The sequence below is a fragment of the Lissotriton vulgaris genome, chromosome 7, assembly GCF_964263255.1.
Source record: "Lissotriton vulgaris chromosome 7, aLisVul1.2, whole genome shotgun sequence".
In the NCBI taxonomy this organism is placed as follows: domain Eukaryota; kingdom Metazoa; phylum Chordata; class Amphibia; order Caudata; family Salamandridae; genus Lissotriton; species Lissotriton vulgaris.
In genome coordinates this window covers 779,900,972-779,916,740 of record NC_141695.1, presented here as the reverse complement: position 1 = coordinate 779,916,740, position 15,769 = coordinate 779,900,972, and the positions used below count along the sequence as shown (strand labels likewise).

At 47.6% G+C, this 15,769-nt stretch overlaps 1 protein-coding gene across 4 annotated transcripts in view; it reads right to left on the bottom strand.

Annotated features, from left to right (window-relative positions):
* CEP131 (centrosomal protein 131) overlaps positions 1-15,769 on the bottom strand; it is a 448,463-nt gene that overhangs the window by 279,485 nt on the left and 153,209 nt on the right. For all 4 annotated transcript variants that reach the window (XM_086931022.1, XM_086931025.1, XM_086931023.1 and 1 more), the window contains one exon: positions 11,451-11,642. In XM_086931022.1, the coding sequence (XP_086787148.1) occupies positions 11,451-11,642 (192 nt within the window). The remainder of the gene's footprint in view (positions 1-11,450; positions 11,643-15,769) is intronic.

Genomic DNA, 15,769 nt, shown 5'->3' with positions numbered 1-15,769 from the left:
GGGCTGCGAGCGTCTGGACCGGGACTCGATATCCCAGGAGTCCCGGCAAACCCGAGCCCGTCACACCTGGGCCGCTCTCCCTGATCGCCCCGCCCCACCCATTCACCGTAAAAAGCTTTGCCAGCTGATCCTACGTGGGACGCTACTTGTGACTTTGCTGCTCCACTGGTTGATTACTTCCAACACTCCATACCTCGCGGAACCCGCTTCGTGGGTCCCGCATCGCCGGTGTATTCAATCCGGACCTCTGGAAGCTGCTGTGGGTGCGTGTCTGGGCTGCAGGGCTGCGTGCGTCGGGACCGGGACTCGATATCCCAGGAGTCCTGGCAAACCCGAGCCCGTCACACCTGGGCCGCTCTCCCTGATCGCCCCGCCCCACCCATTCACCGTAAAAAGCTTTGCCAGCTGATCCTACGTGGGACGCTACTTGTGACTTTGCTGCTCCACTGGTTGATTACTTCCAACACTCCATACCTCGCGGAACCCGCTTTGTGGGTCCCGCATCGCCGGTGTATTCAATCCGGACCTCTGGAAGCTGCTGTGGGTGCGTGTCTGGGCTGCAGGGCTGCGTGCGTCGGGACCGGGACTCGATATCCCAGGAGTCCTGGCAAACCCGAGCCCGTCACACCTGGGCCGCTCTCCCTGATCGCCCCACCAACGGATCGCCCTACATAAGCAATCAGCGAATCCCGCTGCGCGGGAGCGCCCGGGGCGAAGCCCGGGCAAAGGGCGGGCCCTCTGAGGCCCTCCGAGGCCAGAGGAGGCCGGGCCGGGCCTCTTCCCCTTGCTGTTTGCTCCTGTAGGCTACTTCAGTAAGGAACGTCTCACCCTGGTGCCACTTTTTAACTTTGTGTATTCACTTATTCTATTGTTTTTACCCTTACATTGTTGTTTATAGGGTCAATACCACCCCTTATCGCCAGCACTTCTTTGCCTTATTCCGTTTCGTACAGCAGGGTGTCCTTACCCATCCCCATATTATCTGCTGAGGGGGGTGCTAAACGGGGGACGTTGGATAGTTTTTTTATTAGGACGGCCTCTACGGCGGATAGGGACCAAGCCCTAGCTGAGCGACGCGCTAATAGGCACCGCTCGATTGAGCACATTAAGAGCAAAAGGTCTTCATTGGGCCCCATTCTTCCAGGTTTGCCTCTGTTAACTGTAAGCACAGAAGGTCCAAAGAGTCCAGAGCCTCCGCTTGATTCTAGTATCCCTCAACTACTCCAGGACAGGGCTACCTCCCCAGATTCTTTGGTTGCTTCTAATTCTGTCATCAATCTTTCCGCCTCGCTGGTCAGCATCTTAGACGAGGTGGAACTCATGACAGACACTCTGCTAGTAACGACTGAGCCACCTTCCAAGCCCAATATACAGGCTGCAGTTGCGGAAGTACACCGCTGCTACGGTCCTCCGCCCAAGAAAAGGAGAAGGAAGGGGCATGGTACAGCCAGAAATAAAGTCATGTCCTCCCCCTGTACTAAGAAGACTGATCACCTACCTTTAGGTTTAACCACTCCGCCTGTTACTTCTACCCACTCTTCAGATCAGCAAGGTCCAGACTTACTGGGGAGTATTGAAAAAATGATTAGATCATTTACTTTGCCTTTGGTGGAGATAACTGCTCAGCTGGGAGATCTAGAGAAGGCCTTTAAGGCGTTTCATCTGAGCAATAAGGGCCCAGACAGGGTATTCCCTGTCCCCACTTCTACTACGGTTTCCCTGGTATCTGCACCTCGGATCCAGGATAAATGCACCAAACAACCTAAAAGCGCCACGTCACAGGCTACTGTAGTCCTTAGGCGTGATACCAATAGGCAGGACACCCACTTGCCCACTACCCAAACCCACTGTTGCAGATGTCACTGTTCGACCTCATATTCCCAAAAGTCATAGAGTTAATTTGCCCCCTGAAGCAGCCCCTTTTGTGGTAATCCTAACCGGTGTCCCAGTCTTGGAGGCGGGTAAGAGGGAAGACCAAGTTCAGCTTAAAAATAAGGCCATTTATTGGCTAAGACAGAACCGGCCCCTACCTCTTTACCTAAATGGAGAAATACTAATGGTACGGCGACTTGCATGGTTGGGGGCCTACCCCAAAAAGCATCATGGGGGATATTGTTATAATTAGCTTCAAAGATAAAAGGGCGGTTAGCCATATCTTAAATTGGTCCTCCCCTAAAAGCAGTAGCTTGATTACACCACGAGAACTGCCTTACTTCTATCCTAGAAGCATGCTAAGTCCATTGGCTAATCCAGGATCGCGGGCACCCAACACCGAAAGCTCAATCAGGCCACTGATGCATCCACAGGTCAACTGTATGAGGGGACAACGTAATCACCCCGAGGGTCATCACCGTGTTTTCAGACCTCCATTTGCCGCGCAGCTAGCAAATTTTGTACATCCTGTCTATCCGGCCCATCCTGATCCTTGGACCCAGTATTTAAACGATCCTCGTGCTCCACCTGATCCCTGGTCATCCAACCGGTTCCAAATCCCCCTCCATAATCGTTACGAAAGCTTACGAGACCTAGAGGGCGTGGACTGACTGAGTTGCAAATTCCTTGCACCAGTTCGTCCAATAGATTCTACACCCCCAATATTCAATGACAGTAGTTCAGCCATCGATCCTAGGCTGCGCCATGTTACTGGTCCAGTTACTACTTGTAGTCCAGGGCCTGTCAATCTCGAAGTTCCCGAAGCCAGTACTGCAGTCACTATCTGCAGCCTAGGCCCTGACATTTCTGAAGTCCCTGAAGCTAGTACTGCTAGGCAGATTTGTGAACTTTCTGATGGTTGCAGTAACAAGGTACTAGCTGCTAAACATAGCTCACAAGGGAAGATTGAGTTTCTATTCTGGAACATATCAGGGATTAGGGATAGGGTTTTGGATCCTTCTTGGGTAGAGTTTGTTAGTCCCTTTGGATTCCTGTGCTTCCAAGAAACCTGGACTACTGAGCCTGTTCATCTAAACGGGTACAGAACCTTTCATGCTGCAGCTCTACCCTCCCAACGTGGGAGGAATATGGGGGGTCTTTGTATATATATTTCGAATCTGTTGGGTGTTGAGAACATCAAGGTAGTTAAACTAGGAACCTGCCACCATATCCTATCAATTTGGATGGTCTCCAAGGTCGATATTATCTTGATTAATATCGATAACAATTTGCACAAACGCTTAGTCCCGAATCTGGTCTCCTCCTTGACTAAAGACATACATGGGATCATTACCCCGAAAGGGAGGGATTGTATTATTGTTTGTGGGGGGGGGATTACAATCATAATCTGGGTGATCAGGAGCGGGGGGTTGTGGATTTACAGGGGCAGGTGTGGAAGTTACATCCCCACACTTTTCCCATTTGGATGGGGGTGAATCCCTGAACGATATGCGGGCATCCTTTAATCTAGATTTTGTTAACAGGTTGTGTTCCCCTTGTGTAGATTTTAGTGCAACCTTCGTGGGGAGAGGGCTTGGGACCACTATAGATTTTATTGTTGCTTCTGAAAGTCACGCCACTTGGTATGCAGATTACTCCACTCTTTCTGTAGGATTTAGTGATCATCTCCCCCTTTCCTTTGCCATAAATTTACCACAGGTCAAGCATAACTCATTGATAGAAAGACTGTCCTGGTTAAAATTCTGTGATATGCCTAGACAAAATGGTTATGTTATTAAATGGAGCCAGATCGATCCGGAGGCCATGCATGCCAAGATAGTCAGGGGATCCCTTGCCTCAATCGAAAGGTGTCTAGATGTAGTGACCTCTCATGAGGAGACCTTGGCAGCCTTTGAGGCCATCCCACGGACTATCCGAGATAGTTTGTCCCGACAGGGGAGAGGTCATACTTCTAGGCCGACGATTAATTCCTGGTTCGACGCTCCCTGTTCTAGGGCGCATTCCCACCTCATAGCTGCATTACACAAAAAGAATAGGGACCCGGCAGAGGTGGCCATCTGCAGGAAAGTTTATCGCTTATCCCGGAAGAACTGTAAGAATAACATCAAACCGGAGGCTTGGAACAATCTGGTTATTGCTGCACAATCCAAGGACAGCGCCCAATTTTGGCGTGCAGTCATGGCACCTTTTTTTAACGTATCAAATAATGCTAGGGTAGAGGTTGCTATTAGTGAAAATTCCTGGATCGACTTCTTTTCGGAAGTCTATAACCCGGAGGGGACTCTAAAGCTAGTCAATATGGAGGGCATAGATAAGGAGGCACCCCGGACCTTTCAACAAGTTAACCTGGGCATCTTAATTGGTGAAATGTCCGCTGCCATTGAGCAGAGTAGGGGAGGCAAAGCCCCAGGAATAGATGGGGTTCCTATCGATATACTCAAATACTCAGTCGATCTATGGTCCCCCATACTGAAGATAGTCCTGGACGCAAGTTGTGAGCTGGGGTTTCCCAGGACCTGGTCTGATTCCCATTTTCAAGAAGGGAGATAGGGAGAGTCCCTCTTGTTATCGCCCTATCTCCCTTCTTGACTCCTTCATGAAGATCACGGGAAGGGCTGTCCTGAATCGGTTACTATCCTGGGTGGAAGAAGCAGGAGTTCTATCCCCGGTTCAGTATGGCTTCCGAGAAGGTATGGGCACTGTGGAACAGGTCCTGAATTTTACACTCCTTCAAGGGAAATAAGTTCAGGCCAAGGCGGGCAAACTCTATGCAGCATTTGTTGACTTGAGTGCCGCATTCGACTGCGTTAAGCATTATCGACTGTGGAAGGTGCTGGAAGATCTTAAAGTAGAAGAGGCCATTATTTCTTTTTTAAGGCAGCTTTATGCTGGGGCAAGGGCAAGGGTGAGATTCGGAACCAGTGGAGAATGCACCAAGCCCTTCCATGTGAAGCGTGGAGTGAGGCAAGGGTGCGTCATCGCGCCTCTTCTTTTTAACTTATATACTAATGACCTAGAGGATGTTTTGGTGTCCAAAGTTATTGACTCACCCAGAATTAATTCCAAACAAGTGGTGTCCCTATTATATGCGGACGATGCCGTCATTATGGCCAGGACAGAGAGAGGTCTGCAGTCAGCCTTAGATGCTTATATTAACTTTATGGACTCTAGGGGCCTGACTCTGAATGTGAAAAAAACCTTCGCGATGACGTGCGCCAGGGGCAAGTTCAAAACCTGCAAACTGTTTGCACGCAGGGAGAAAGTACAGACTACTAAATCCTTTTCATATCTAGGAATAGTCCTTGAGGGTGGGGGACATTGGGGTCCAGCCATTAGGAGTAGGACCCTGTCGTTTAAAAAAGCGACTGCAGCACTCATGGCTTTTTCGCGAAAGATGGGCAAAAGACCCCCTGAAATCTAACTTAAAATTTATACGGCCAAATGTGTCAGCACAGCCATTTATGGGGTTGGTGTTTGGGGCATCCAAGACAATAAGGAAATACAAATAGTAGAAAATGCTTTTTTTTTTTTTTGAAAACCTTTATTCGAAAAATAAGGAGATACAAGCGCAGGCCCACAACCACCATGGCCGGCCGCAAAGACATTCAATAAGAACAGGAGAATCTTAGGCCAATCAGCAATCAAGATATCACAAGGTACACCAGACATGGCTGTGGGACTCGCAACACAGGATATGAGGTTTTCATTTTTAAATTATTGAAGAAGAGTAGGGGCTGCAACAACAAGGACATCACACCTTACATGAGAAATACACAAAAGAGACGAGGGGGACGTACCCCATTTACAGTCGGAGATAGGCTATGACTACAGCAACTATGTAATCTAGGCAGCCGCGGCGGTAAGACTGGACAATAAGCAACATTACAAAAAGCAACATGTCTAGGTATCACCCCAGAGAGCCCACCCCCCAAGAACAGGGAAACAGAGGCTTGTTGAGACGCCAGGAAAGAAAAAAGGTGCAAGACCAAGAGACAGCCAACCGTACTAAAGAGAAAAGAATCCTCCCAAAGCCGGAAAAGAGCGATAGGGACCATAGAACAAAACAAACCAAAATAACAAACCCCCCCCCCCCCCGCACCCACCACCCTGCACCCCTGTAATGGCTACGGCCTAACCCACTAACAGCGTGCCTGTCGCCCCGGAACTGCCCCACAGAAGGGAAAAAGTACAAGAAGTGGAGGAGGAGAGAAACAGACACTCCCGGGCACCCGGTACCCCCCGCCGGCAGTGACTCTCCCGAGGCACAATCATAATCAAACAGAGCAAGCAGTCTGCATTATCACGGGAAGGACGGTCATCAACAAGAAACCCCCCCATCCCACCCCAGGCCCGGTGAGACACTCTGTGCAATCCCGGTAAAAGTGAACTGAGCAATCCCAGGAAAGTAGAAGTCAACCCTGCGAATTTCACGCAGAGATCCATCGCCAAAGTCACAACAAATGCGATCAGAGGAAGCGTCTCAGGTGGTCCAAAGCAGTGGCGAGGGACTAGAACAACTCAAAGTCGGAATCAGCCCTGACCAGTGCGGATCCATTCCGGAGCACACGCCAACCAAGCCACAGCCGACCAGAAGCAGACAAAGCGACCATGGCAGTCCGAGGCAATGAAGATGGACACAAAATGGCGACCTCCGTTAAACAGACGAGCCAAGACGAAGAAGAATGGCAGTCCCCTTCGACAGGACCCTGAGACTCGACATTGTCGATCAGAACCTCCAGCGATGATATTCCATCGGATAGGAAACGTGAAGGGAAGACCAGGCATTGTAGCGGGTAAAAGAGAAGTGAGACCGGCTCCCAAAAGAGCGAAGTCGGGCTGCCGCTCGGGCACCTCAAGATGGCGGGTCAAATCGCTCGACTGGACCACAAACTGCTGTTCAGGCGTTGCGGCCTCAGTAGCCGGTCGCGAGCAGACATCATCCAGCTTTGCCGCCAGAGAGACATACGTGACGGCGAATTGTGAGCGGAGCGCCCCAAGTGCTGCCATTACGGAGCTCAATGAATGTGCGTCATCCATCCCCTCCATCCCGGGGCCCAAAGGACGGAGGGGGACACAATCTCCAGCCCACATCACCGGGCTCCGGGCACTCATTTAGCGATCCCAACAACAGGGGCGCCCCGAACTGGCACGCTCAACACAGTCACCGGCCGTGGGTGCAGCCCGTCAGCCCCGGGACCGGGAAGCGGGGGTCAGGCACACAACCCCCGGCCACGGTGCAGGAGGAGCGCAGCACGTCACGATGTCCCATCGCCGCACCATCCATCAACAAGGTCACAAGTCGAAAGTGGAAAGAATTATTCAAATCCGGAAGACCGGCCACACTCTCGGTCTCACAGCCGATGTTGATCAGTGCCCGCTCGGACAGTTCAGAAATAGAGGTCCCGGCGGCAGCCCAGGAGTAGGCCGAAGATGGGACACGACATAACTCCGTCGCTGAACCAGGTAGGAAGTCCGGGACAACACCGTTGGCATCAGGTGACCTTCATACATCCAGGCATGGGGCGTGGGTAGAGGATAAACAACAGGATAGACGAGCCGCCGGCGGAGGGCGGCGGAGCCGGGAGCTTATGCGGCCATCTTGGTGTGCGGCGTAGCTCCTCCCCCAGAAAATGCTTTTTTAAGGTTTATTTTAGCTGTACCCTCTAGTTTATCTGTGTTTAACTGTCATGCTGAGTTGGGGGTTCGTCATATTAGTGATCTGATCGCGATGCAACCATTGTTACTCTGGCACAGGGTCTGGACCGCAGTTGATCTGGAACTTAACAGAGAGATCATTCGCGACGTTATGGCTCTTGATAAATCTAACAAAATAGCATGTTATCTTATATCCAAAAGTTTTGTCAAGACATGGGGAAACCAGAGTTCTTTACTGCACCAGAGGGGCTATGTAGGATCTCGAGGAAAGACCTAAAGAATAACTGCTGGTACCATCTGGAATCCCTGCGGCTAGGGGTAGAGCTGAACAAGGGATCGATTGTGCGGCACCAAATGTTGCTTGTATCGGGCAACATGCAACCCTATTTGAACTGGTGTACCAAGGGTTTTGACAGGTTTTTACTTACTAGGTTTAGATTTGATATCTTTTTTCGCCTAGTTTCATTTCCACAAATTAACGACTGGTCTAAAATGCTCATTAAAGGCCCATGCGATGGGAGGGCCGAGCAATCAACCCTCCACGTGATTTGTTTCTGTGGATTCTACCATAAAGAAAGAGCCCAATGGATTAAACCATTTTTGAAAAATTATGGAACTTGGCACCAGTGCCGCCCAGCTTTACTGTATCTCCAGTTACATGACGAACTTTGTGTGGCCACCATGGTCGGTTTTTTAAAGAGTGTTTTTAGAAAAAGGAAAAGTTTAATGTGTTCATAAAACCATTGTATCGACAGCTACTTTTTCTTTAAATGTAATGTTATATCTGTGTACATTATGTATCGATTATCTGATGATGTTGCTTTTATGATTTTTTAATTCTACAAAAATCGAATAAAGCTTTTCTACTACTACTAACATACAAGTGCAAGGAAACAGAATCTTGTGGCATGTCTGAGAGAGGCCCCAGAAAGCGATACACTGTCTGAAAAATCAAATCTCCAGCTAAAGATGGACATGTTTTTAATGTCTAAGTCCAGGCCAGCACCGTGGCCTTGTAATAGAATGAGGCAAAGAAATGGCGATCGACCTCCCATAACTTTTTGTGCCCCGCTTAAATGAACTCTTAATACCACCAATGATTCTCCCCGCCAACTAATCCACACCCCACCCTAGCTAAGCCCAGCCTCACCACTCAGAAACGTCACCAGCCGCCACTGATTTACTTCAAAGCGACATAAAATGCAATCATAAAAGCCGTCCCTAGAGGGTATTACTTTCTGATCACAGGAAATGCAACCTTAGGTTCTGCCCTGAGAGGGCTCTATACAACAGGTACTTTTTTTTTTTAACACTTTCAGGCCACGTAAAATTCAATAATGCAATTAGACCCTAATGAATGCTGCACTCCCAGCTGTAGAACAAAAGCTTCAGCCTTGGGAGTTCTTTTAAATATTAGACAAAAATCCCCGAGGGGGACGGATTCCTTGACCCCGCAAATGTAGGGTCAGTTTTGCAAAGATTACTCCTAGGAGGTCTGCTGGAACTCCTACAGCCCCCCCATAACACTTTTTAAATTTGTTGTTGGTGCCCCTGTTCTCCTAGGGCCGCCACAAGGCAAGACAAATATTCAAACAAGGAAGCCCCACAGGGCATACAGATTGTAGCAATGAAAATGTTATTAACAGCTCTTCTGCTGTGCCAGAGAGCCTTACAGCTTTATCTTTTTTTTTCCCCAGGGCAGGGTGTGCCCGGTGCCACCTGGGATACCCCTAGCAATGCCTCCCAAGCTGGGGGCAGCGCAAGGAGCCTACCCCTAGCTGCCCTTGCCGGTTCTGTGGGCAGGATATCTCTGCTGTGTGGTGTCAGTCCCGCTCCCACCAGACACAGGCACAGGCAGCAGAAAATGGGACCACTACATTTGGAGGTGGGACACAACAGCGTTCTCCCTTAATGTTTGTGTCAGCCCGTGGGAGATGGAGGGGAGGTGGGTGTCAGAGGTAGGAATGAGCCTGTGGAGGGGGCCCCATTCATGTCCCCTCCCTGGTTAAAATAAAAAAGTAATACTTGCGCCAACCCCCTAACCCTGGCCCACCAGGGGAGCATTCAAAGGATGGGACTGCGGAGCGCCACACGCTCCGAAGCTCAGAAAAGGTAAACGATTTTTGAAAAGACATAACTTAGGCTACATTGAACTGTTTTGTTTCATTCCTGGATGTGGGCTCCAGGACTTCTGGCTCTCAGAGTGGTGTACCATGCACCAGCTCTCCTGGTCTCACCTTTACGAGTCAACGGCGCAGAAAAAAGGGAGAACTGACATCACGCTGACGGGGTCTACTTATGGCTCCAGGAAAAGGCATACGGAGTCGCGAGCGGAGCCGTGCTATTGTGATGTCCTCGTCGACGTCGGAGGGCTATAAAAACATTTCCATGGAATGCTGATGCAGGGAAAATTCAAAGGTTGAGGAATCCACAGGCAGATGTATCCATCAGAAGTACAGATCTTTCCCCCAACTGGTCCTCCGGGGTTGGAAGGGGCAAGCCTTACTGGCCTTGGAAAGACTCACTGGTCCTGGGGTCAACCTGGGGGCAGTGTCTTCAATCTGTTTGGGAATTCAGGTGTTTCTCTTTCCAGATATCCATGGCTGTAGTGCCAAGCACCCCTGGCCAATCCTAGAGTACCACTGGACTTCTATGCCCCAACCTTCCTGCACAGCATGGTGGGACAATTCAAAATGGAGTCACCCAAGAGTCACTGGTCACATTTGTTCCTGGGGTCTCAGCTCTGCCTCTCGCTAACGCTACAACTACTGCTAGGGCCTTTCCCACCAAAAGTTCAAAGAGGAGCTCAAGTCGTGTTGGTGCACACTGTCTGGGCTCCCTCCTTTATTCAGTGGGCCTGGGCTGTCACCAGCCATTGTGCAATGTGACAAGTAACTAACAAATGCAGATGTTTGTCCCCCACCCTTTCCTGCTCAGGAGTTAAGTGAAGCACTGTTAATTACTCCTTTTGTGTGGGATGGCCTTCGTTTCTGCTGCTGGAGAGAAACCTACTTAACTTGGCACTGCAGGGTCACAAAAGGCCTGGGCTCTGATCCAGAGCTGAGCCAGAGAAATATGACAATCCTGAATGATCCATAGGTTGTATAACGAACCTCTTGGAACACTCAGATTTAGTTTTGATATGTCACCGGACTTTGTAGGCCAAAGGGAAGCGAAATTCCAAGGCAGTTTTCCCCATTTGTGTGCGATATATGTACGCTAAAATGTTAAGTCCTACTCCAGGTCAATAGCTAACCCTGTAGATTCTCCTCTGTGCCAGGCTACCTGGGTGCAGCTACCGGCCAACGCACAAAAGTAGTCTCTCAAGCGTAGACCTCACACGTGCTCATGTGTAACCAGCCAAGTGCCCCTTACCCTAGTGTATCGCAGAGACTTTATCTTAAAAGGAGGGCACTGGCGGTAAACATGTGTAGTCCATTTGCTATGTAAGTACTGTGGGTGAGAATCATGTAGTGAGACTCATCCCCCAGTAAAAAGTTTAAAACTGGGATATCCAAAAAGCACAACAACAAAAAACGCCCATACTGAATCGGAGAATCCCAATTACAAGAGTTACATCAATTGATGCACCACAGTCAACACTTGTTTATTTTCATTGGTTCACATCAAGGACCTGCCATGATTAGCTCCTATAAATGTTTTTCATATAGGTTCTAATTAAAGACCAGCAATGGTTATCGTCAATGTCCTCATCGGTTCATATAAAAGACCTGAAATGTTTGGCAGATTTGTTCTCTTCAGTGGCTTGCCTACAGTCCACATCCAGAATGGGTCCCATAATCGAGCTCCTACGGATGGCTCAGGATGATGTTTACACTAATTGCCCCTATAAAGAGTGCAGTCCAGCCCGGGCTACAGTTAAAATAAAAGTTTATCCATACCTCTCGCTGAGCATTGGATGCTTGGGAATGAGGCCGTTCCTGCTCAGACTTCTCCATCTCATCCAAGAAGCTTATGATGCTCTGCAGCTTCGCCTCAGACAGCAGGGCCCCATCGTCTGGCATCATTGGTGGGTGCGTCATCTTCCCAAACCGCTCAAGGTTGTCAGTGGTCAGGGAGTTTGATTCAGCATCCTACATGTGAAAAAAAACATGACATTTTTGCAACACCACATCTTCTAGGAAGCATGGCATTCACAAGTCAAGTTCAAATGCTCCACCACAGCTGCCATCTATCCCCTTCTCATTTACACACCATCAAATGACTGGGATTCAGAACGGGATTAGTGAGAGATTTCAAGAAATTAGGGTATTAAAGCAAAAGAAGCTAGAGGAGGATGACGCTTTTATGCATTTTATTTAAAATGTGCATTATTATTAGCTTGCAAAGAAAGTAAGCACGTCAACCAGAGGCAAGAGTTCTAGATGTCTTAAGACGTTCTGCTCAGTTGCCAGTCACAGCCCATCGCCTCATTCTTCCTTTGGTGTCCACCCCTTCCAGAAGTCATTTCTTCTCATAAAATATATAGTAAAATGCTGCATGGGGAAACTCTGCTGCCTCTGAGCCAGGATATATTGAACCTAAGGAGGCCCTATTTTCAATAGCCCAACAATTGCAAAATTGTTCCACATTTACTGCCCATTTAGCAATTAATTCTCAGAGTAAACTTCAGACAATGGCAGATGAACAATTACTTCAGTAGACTCAATGGTGTGGCCAACAGAGCTATCACTAAAGAAGCCACAAAATTAAATGAGGTAAGATGTCTGCAGTGAGTGCTCAACCTGTGCAGACAGAATGTCACAGGTTAGAACTCTCACAAACCCAACTCAGTGTTCCATCCTTTTGAAGTTGATAAAATGAGCACTGTGGAGTTAAGAACCAAGACATAATGTAGTTTGTGGTATGTGCTCCCTAATGCTACTGAGGTAATAACTTGTAACCAGAAGAACTGTCTTCCTAATAGTGCACTGTGCGATCCTGGGCAGGCCACTTTATCTAATGAGGCCACTTCTCTCTTATCCTTCAAAATTAGGAGCATTTAAAATACAGGCTAGTCCTAGAATTTGGCACTAATGAAACAGCTTGTCGGCTGGCTGGGTCCATTATAAATTGTCAGTTCACATCCCTTCCAACTGCAAGGCTTCAAACACAGGGAGGGTACAGTCCAAGGCACATCCGATCTAAAGCAGGTGCCGGACGGTGAGATTTTGAGAGTGGTGAGGCCGCGTAAAAGTTGGGTATGAGCAGGGCTTTAAGTTGGCCGGGTCTCATCGGGTCTGAGCACTGGCAGTTTATTAAAGGGGGGCCTCGAAACAGGTCTCTATCGGGCTCGGTTTTGTGCCCTGGCACAGGCGGTCCATTTTTTTCCGGACTGCAGTAACAGCAGGTAATTGTCGTACACTGCTCATTTCTCACTAGCAGAAAAGTGACGGCATGTCATTGTAGGGGAAGGGAAATCCTTCGGTGGTGGAAGGGCATTACCGCTTTTGCCAACCGACACCAGTCGCCCCAGTCTAAAACAGGCCTGGTAAAGTTCTGCTCGCTGCTCTCACGTGATTGGTTGAAGGTGCCTGTATTGTATCGGAGGGATGGAAGAGGAATTCTTGGTGATACTGCAAACAAAACGCACAACGCAAGTACTTTCATTCACAACGCCCACGTTTTGCACAGTATTCACTGACTGTACAAACTTATAACCAAACCTATTGGTGTCACGAGTCTTTTTATATCTTGGCCTCATCACTATGAAAGTGCTCTGAAGACACTTAAACGCTGGAGCATGTAAATACAACAAGTATACTACAATAAGGGGTCTATATGGCTGTTCTACCTATAGAAGTGTAACGTTGTTTATTGGTCTTTGAACAGAGTAAAGGCGGAGTGATACCAGCCCATGTACGAACGAGTGACCTGTGGACCAAAGACATATGACATTCACACATGCCAACAAACCCGTTTCAGGCGAGAGACTCCCGATTTGTGATGCCAAAAATGGCTTTATTTCAGCTGTCTCCCGCCTACGATTCACTCTGCTTTAATAGCAGTCAATAGTGAAATTATACTCCACTGTTTATTTAAAATCTCCCACCTTCCTGTCCTAAAAATGATGGCATGCACAACAGAGACGTTTTAAGGCATGGGCGAAGTGGGCTCCAGCCTTTCAGGGGACCCCCTTGATAGAGGCAGCTTTGTCCTTGACTCCTGCAGAGAGTTTTACCCTGATGACCTGGAATAATTTTTAAACAGAATGTTGTAACTAGCATTTTTCTAGCCTTTATTTTTAAGGTGTGAGAGTCCATTACAAACATTTTGCAGAAAAAATGTGTTTATGTGTAATGCTACATACATATAAAAGGTTTATTTTAGATCAATAAAGGACCTCACATATGAGAAATGGGAGGGTGCCACAGATTATTTGCAGTAATATTAGTGACCCGCTGCTGTGTTACAACCTTGAAAACACACATCACTATCCCTGAATATCAGATGTACGCACATTTAGAATTTGACCAAAAATGGACATGAAAGAGCTGAAACTGGATCATAATAAAATCAATGCTATTCCGAACAGGGGCTTCCAAAATGCATTTGACCCAGGCCCCCCAAAATCTTTAAAACGTTCCTGATGCACGCACGGACATCTGACCAACAGACAGATAAACCTCTCCTCACGTAAATTATCGTCATTCTTCCAAGAACACCCCAGCAGAGTAACAAGTGTTTGAGGTAAACAAACATCTCTCTGACCGTACAGTATATGGTCCTGGTACTTACTGATGCTCGTTGACTCTTCTTCAAATGTTTTCAGTGTTTTCCAAATGTATGCTATCTATTCCAGCCAAAGGCCTACAGTGCCCCCGAGTGGCCAATTGGAGTACTTTGATCGCAAGTGTTCGACGAGTTTCCCAGCAGTCCGTTTTAATCGTTCAAAGCAGATCAATTGTATTGCAGCGTTTAAATTCACCCTGGAGCACCTGCCTACATGGACAGCCTGCCATGCAGTGCCGGGGGTAGGGTTGGAGGTTGTTGCCTTTGGTATGCGATCCTATGAGGAAGTGTTTTAATGTCGTGCGTGATGACCGTCGAAGTGCGTGTATCGTGGTATGGGAGACAGACAGCCCTTAGCAGTAAGGGGGATGAGGGTGTGAGAAAAAGATGTGCAGCTCATGCTTTTCACAAGGCTGGTAGTTTAGACAGTTCTGCGGGTTCCTTTATATGATTTCCTAGGATCACAGTCTAGTTAGCTGGTTGCTGCGCTGGTTGTCCAACCTGATATTTTATTTAAAGTTTTGGTATTAAGCAGGCACCGTTGAAAAGAGAAAAGGAATAAAAATCTACTGGAATGGGATTTGTTACGATCATCCCATACCTGAATATCACGGTACGTCAAGATATAAAGAAGAAGTCATAAAGTCTAGCTAGTTGGGACCTGCAGTGGTGGACTAGATTATAGTCCATGATTGGCCGGCAATATTTGATCAGACTTCTTCGGTTATTCCATACCTGTTTAGTTGGTGATGCTGGTTCATTGGCTGGTCTCATCAAAATGTGATTAATCAATCAGCCACGACGGGGACACAGAATCAACGACTTAGCACAAAATAGATTACCTCACTCACTTAAAACACACTATTTTAACTTCAAGCCGCCAACGAGTACCTACCTGCTAATTTTTAACAATCAAATACACTCTACACTATAAATAACCCTTCTGTCAACTTATTAGAAACATATAATGTATTATTTATTTCCAAAATATATGTCGATCATAGATTTTCCCACTTTAATTTAATGAAAGCTCACATTAATAAACATTTCTCATCATAACAAACATAACATGATCCACATTTTGCTGGGTGTGGAGACACATACAATACATAAAACAAATATTGTAAAACTCAATAAAAATATATAACAAGCATTTGCAATGCAATAGGTTTTGCATTAATTAAGTTTGAGCTATTGGCATTGCTAAATATTGCAACACCAATTGCAACAAAAGTCTATAAATTGTACGCCCAAAAAAAAGTGTTATTTTTTTGCAATGGTGGCATGCTGCGCTTTAGATGAATATGTTTAAAAGTAAAGTGCGCCATACTGCGATTGCTACAATAATTAATTGTGGATGTGTTAACAATTGAGGTGTGCACTGATGGCTGGTGGAAGTGTGCACTGCCGGGTGGTGGTGTGTGTGACCGTTGAAAGCGTGCACTGACGACTGATGGTGTCTGTGCCTGGTGAAAGTGTGCACTGGCGG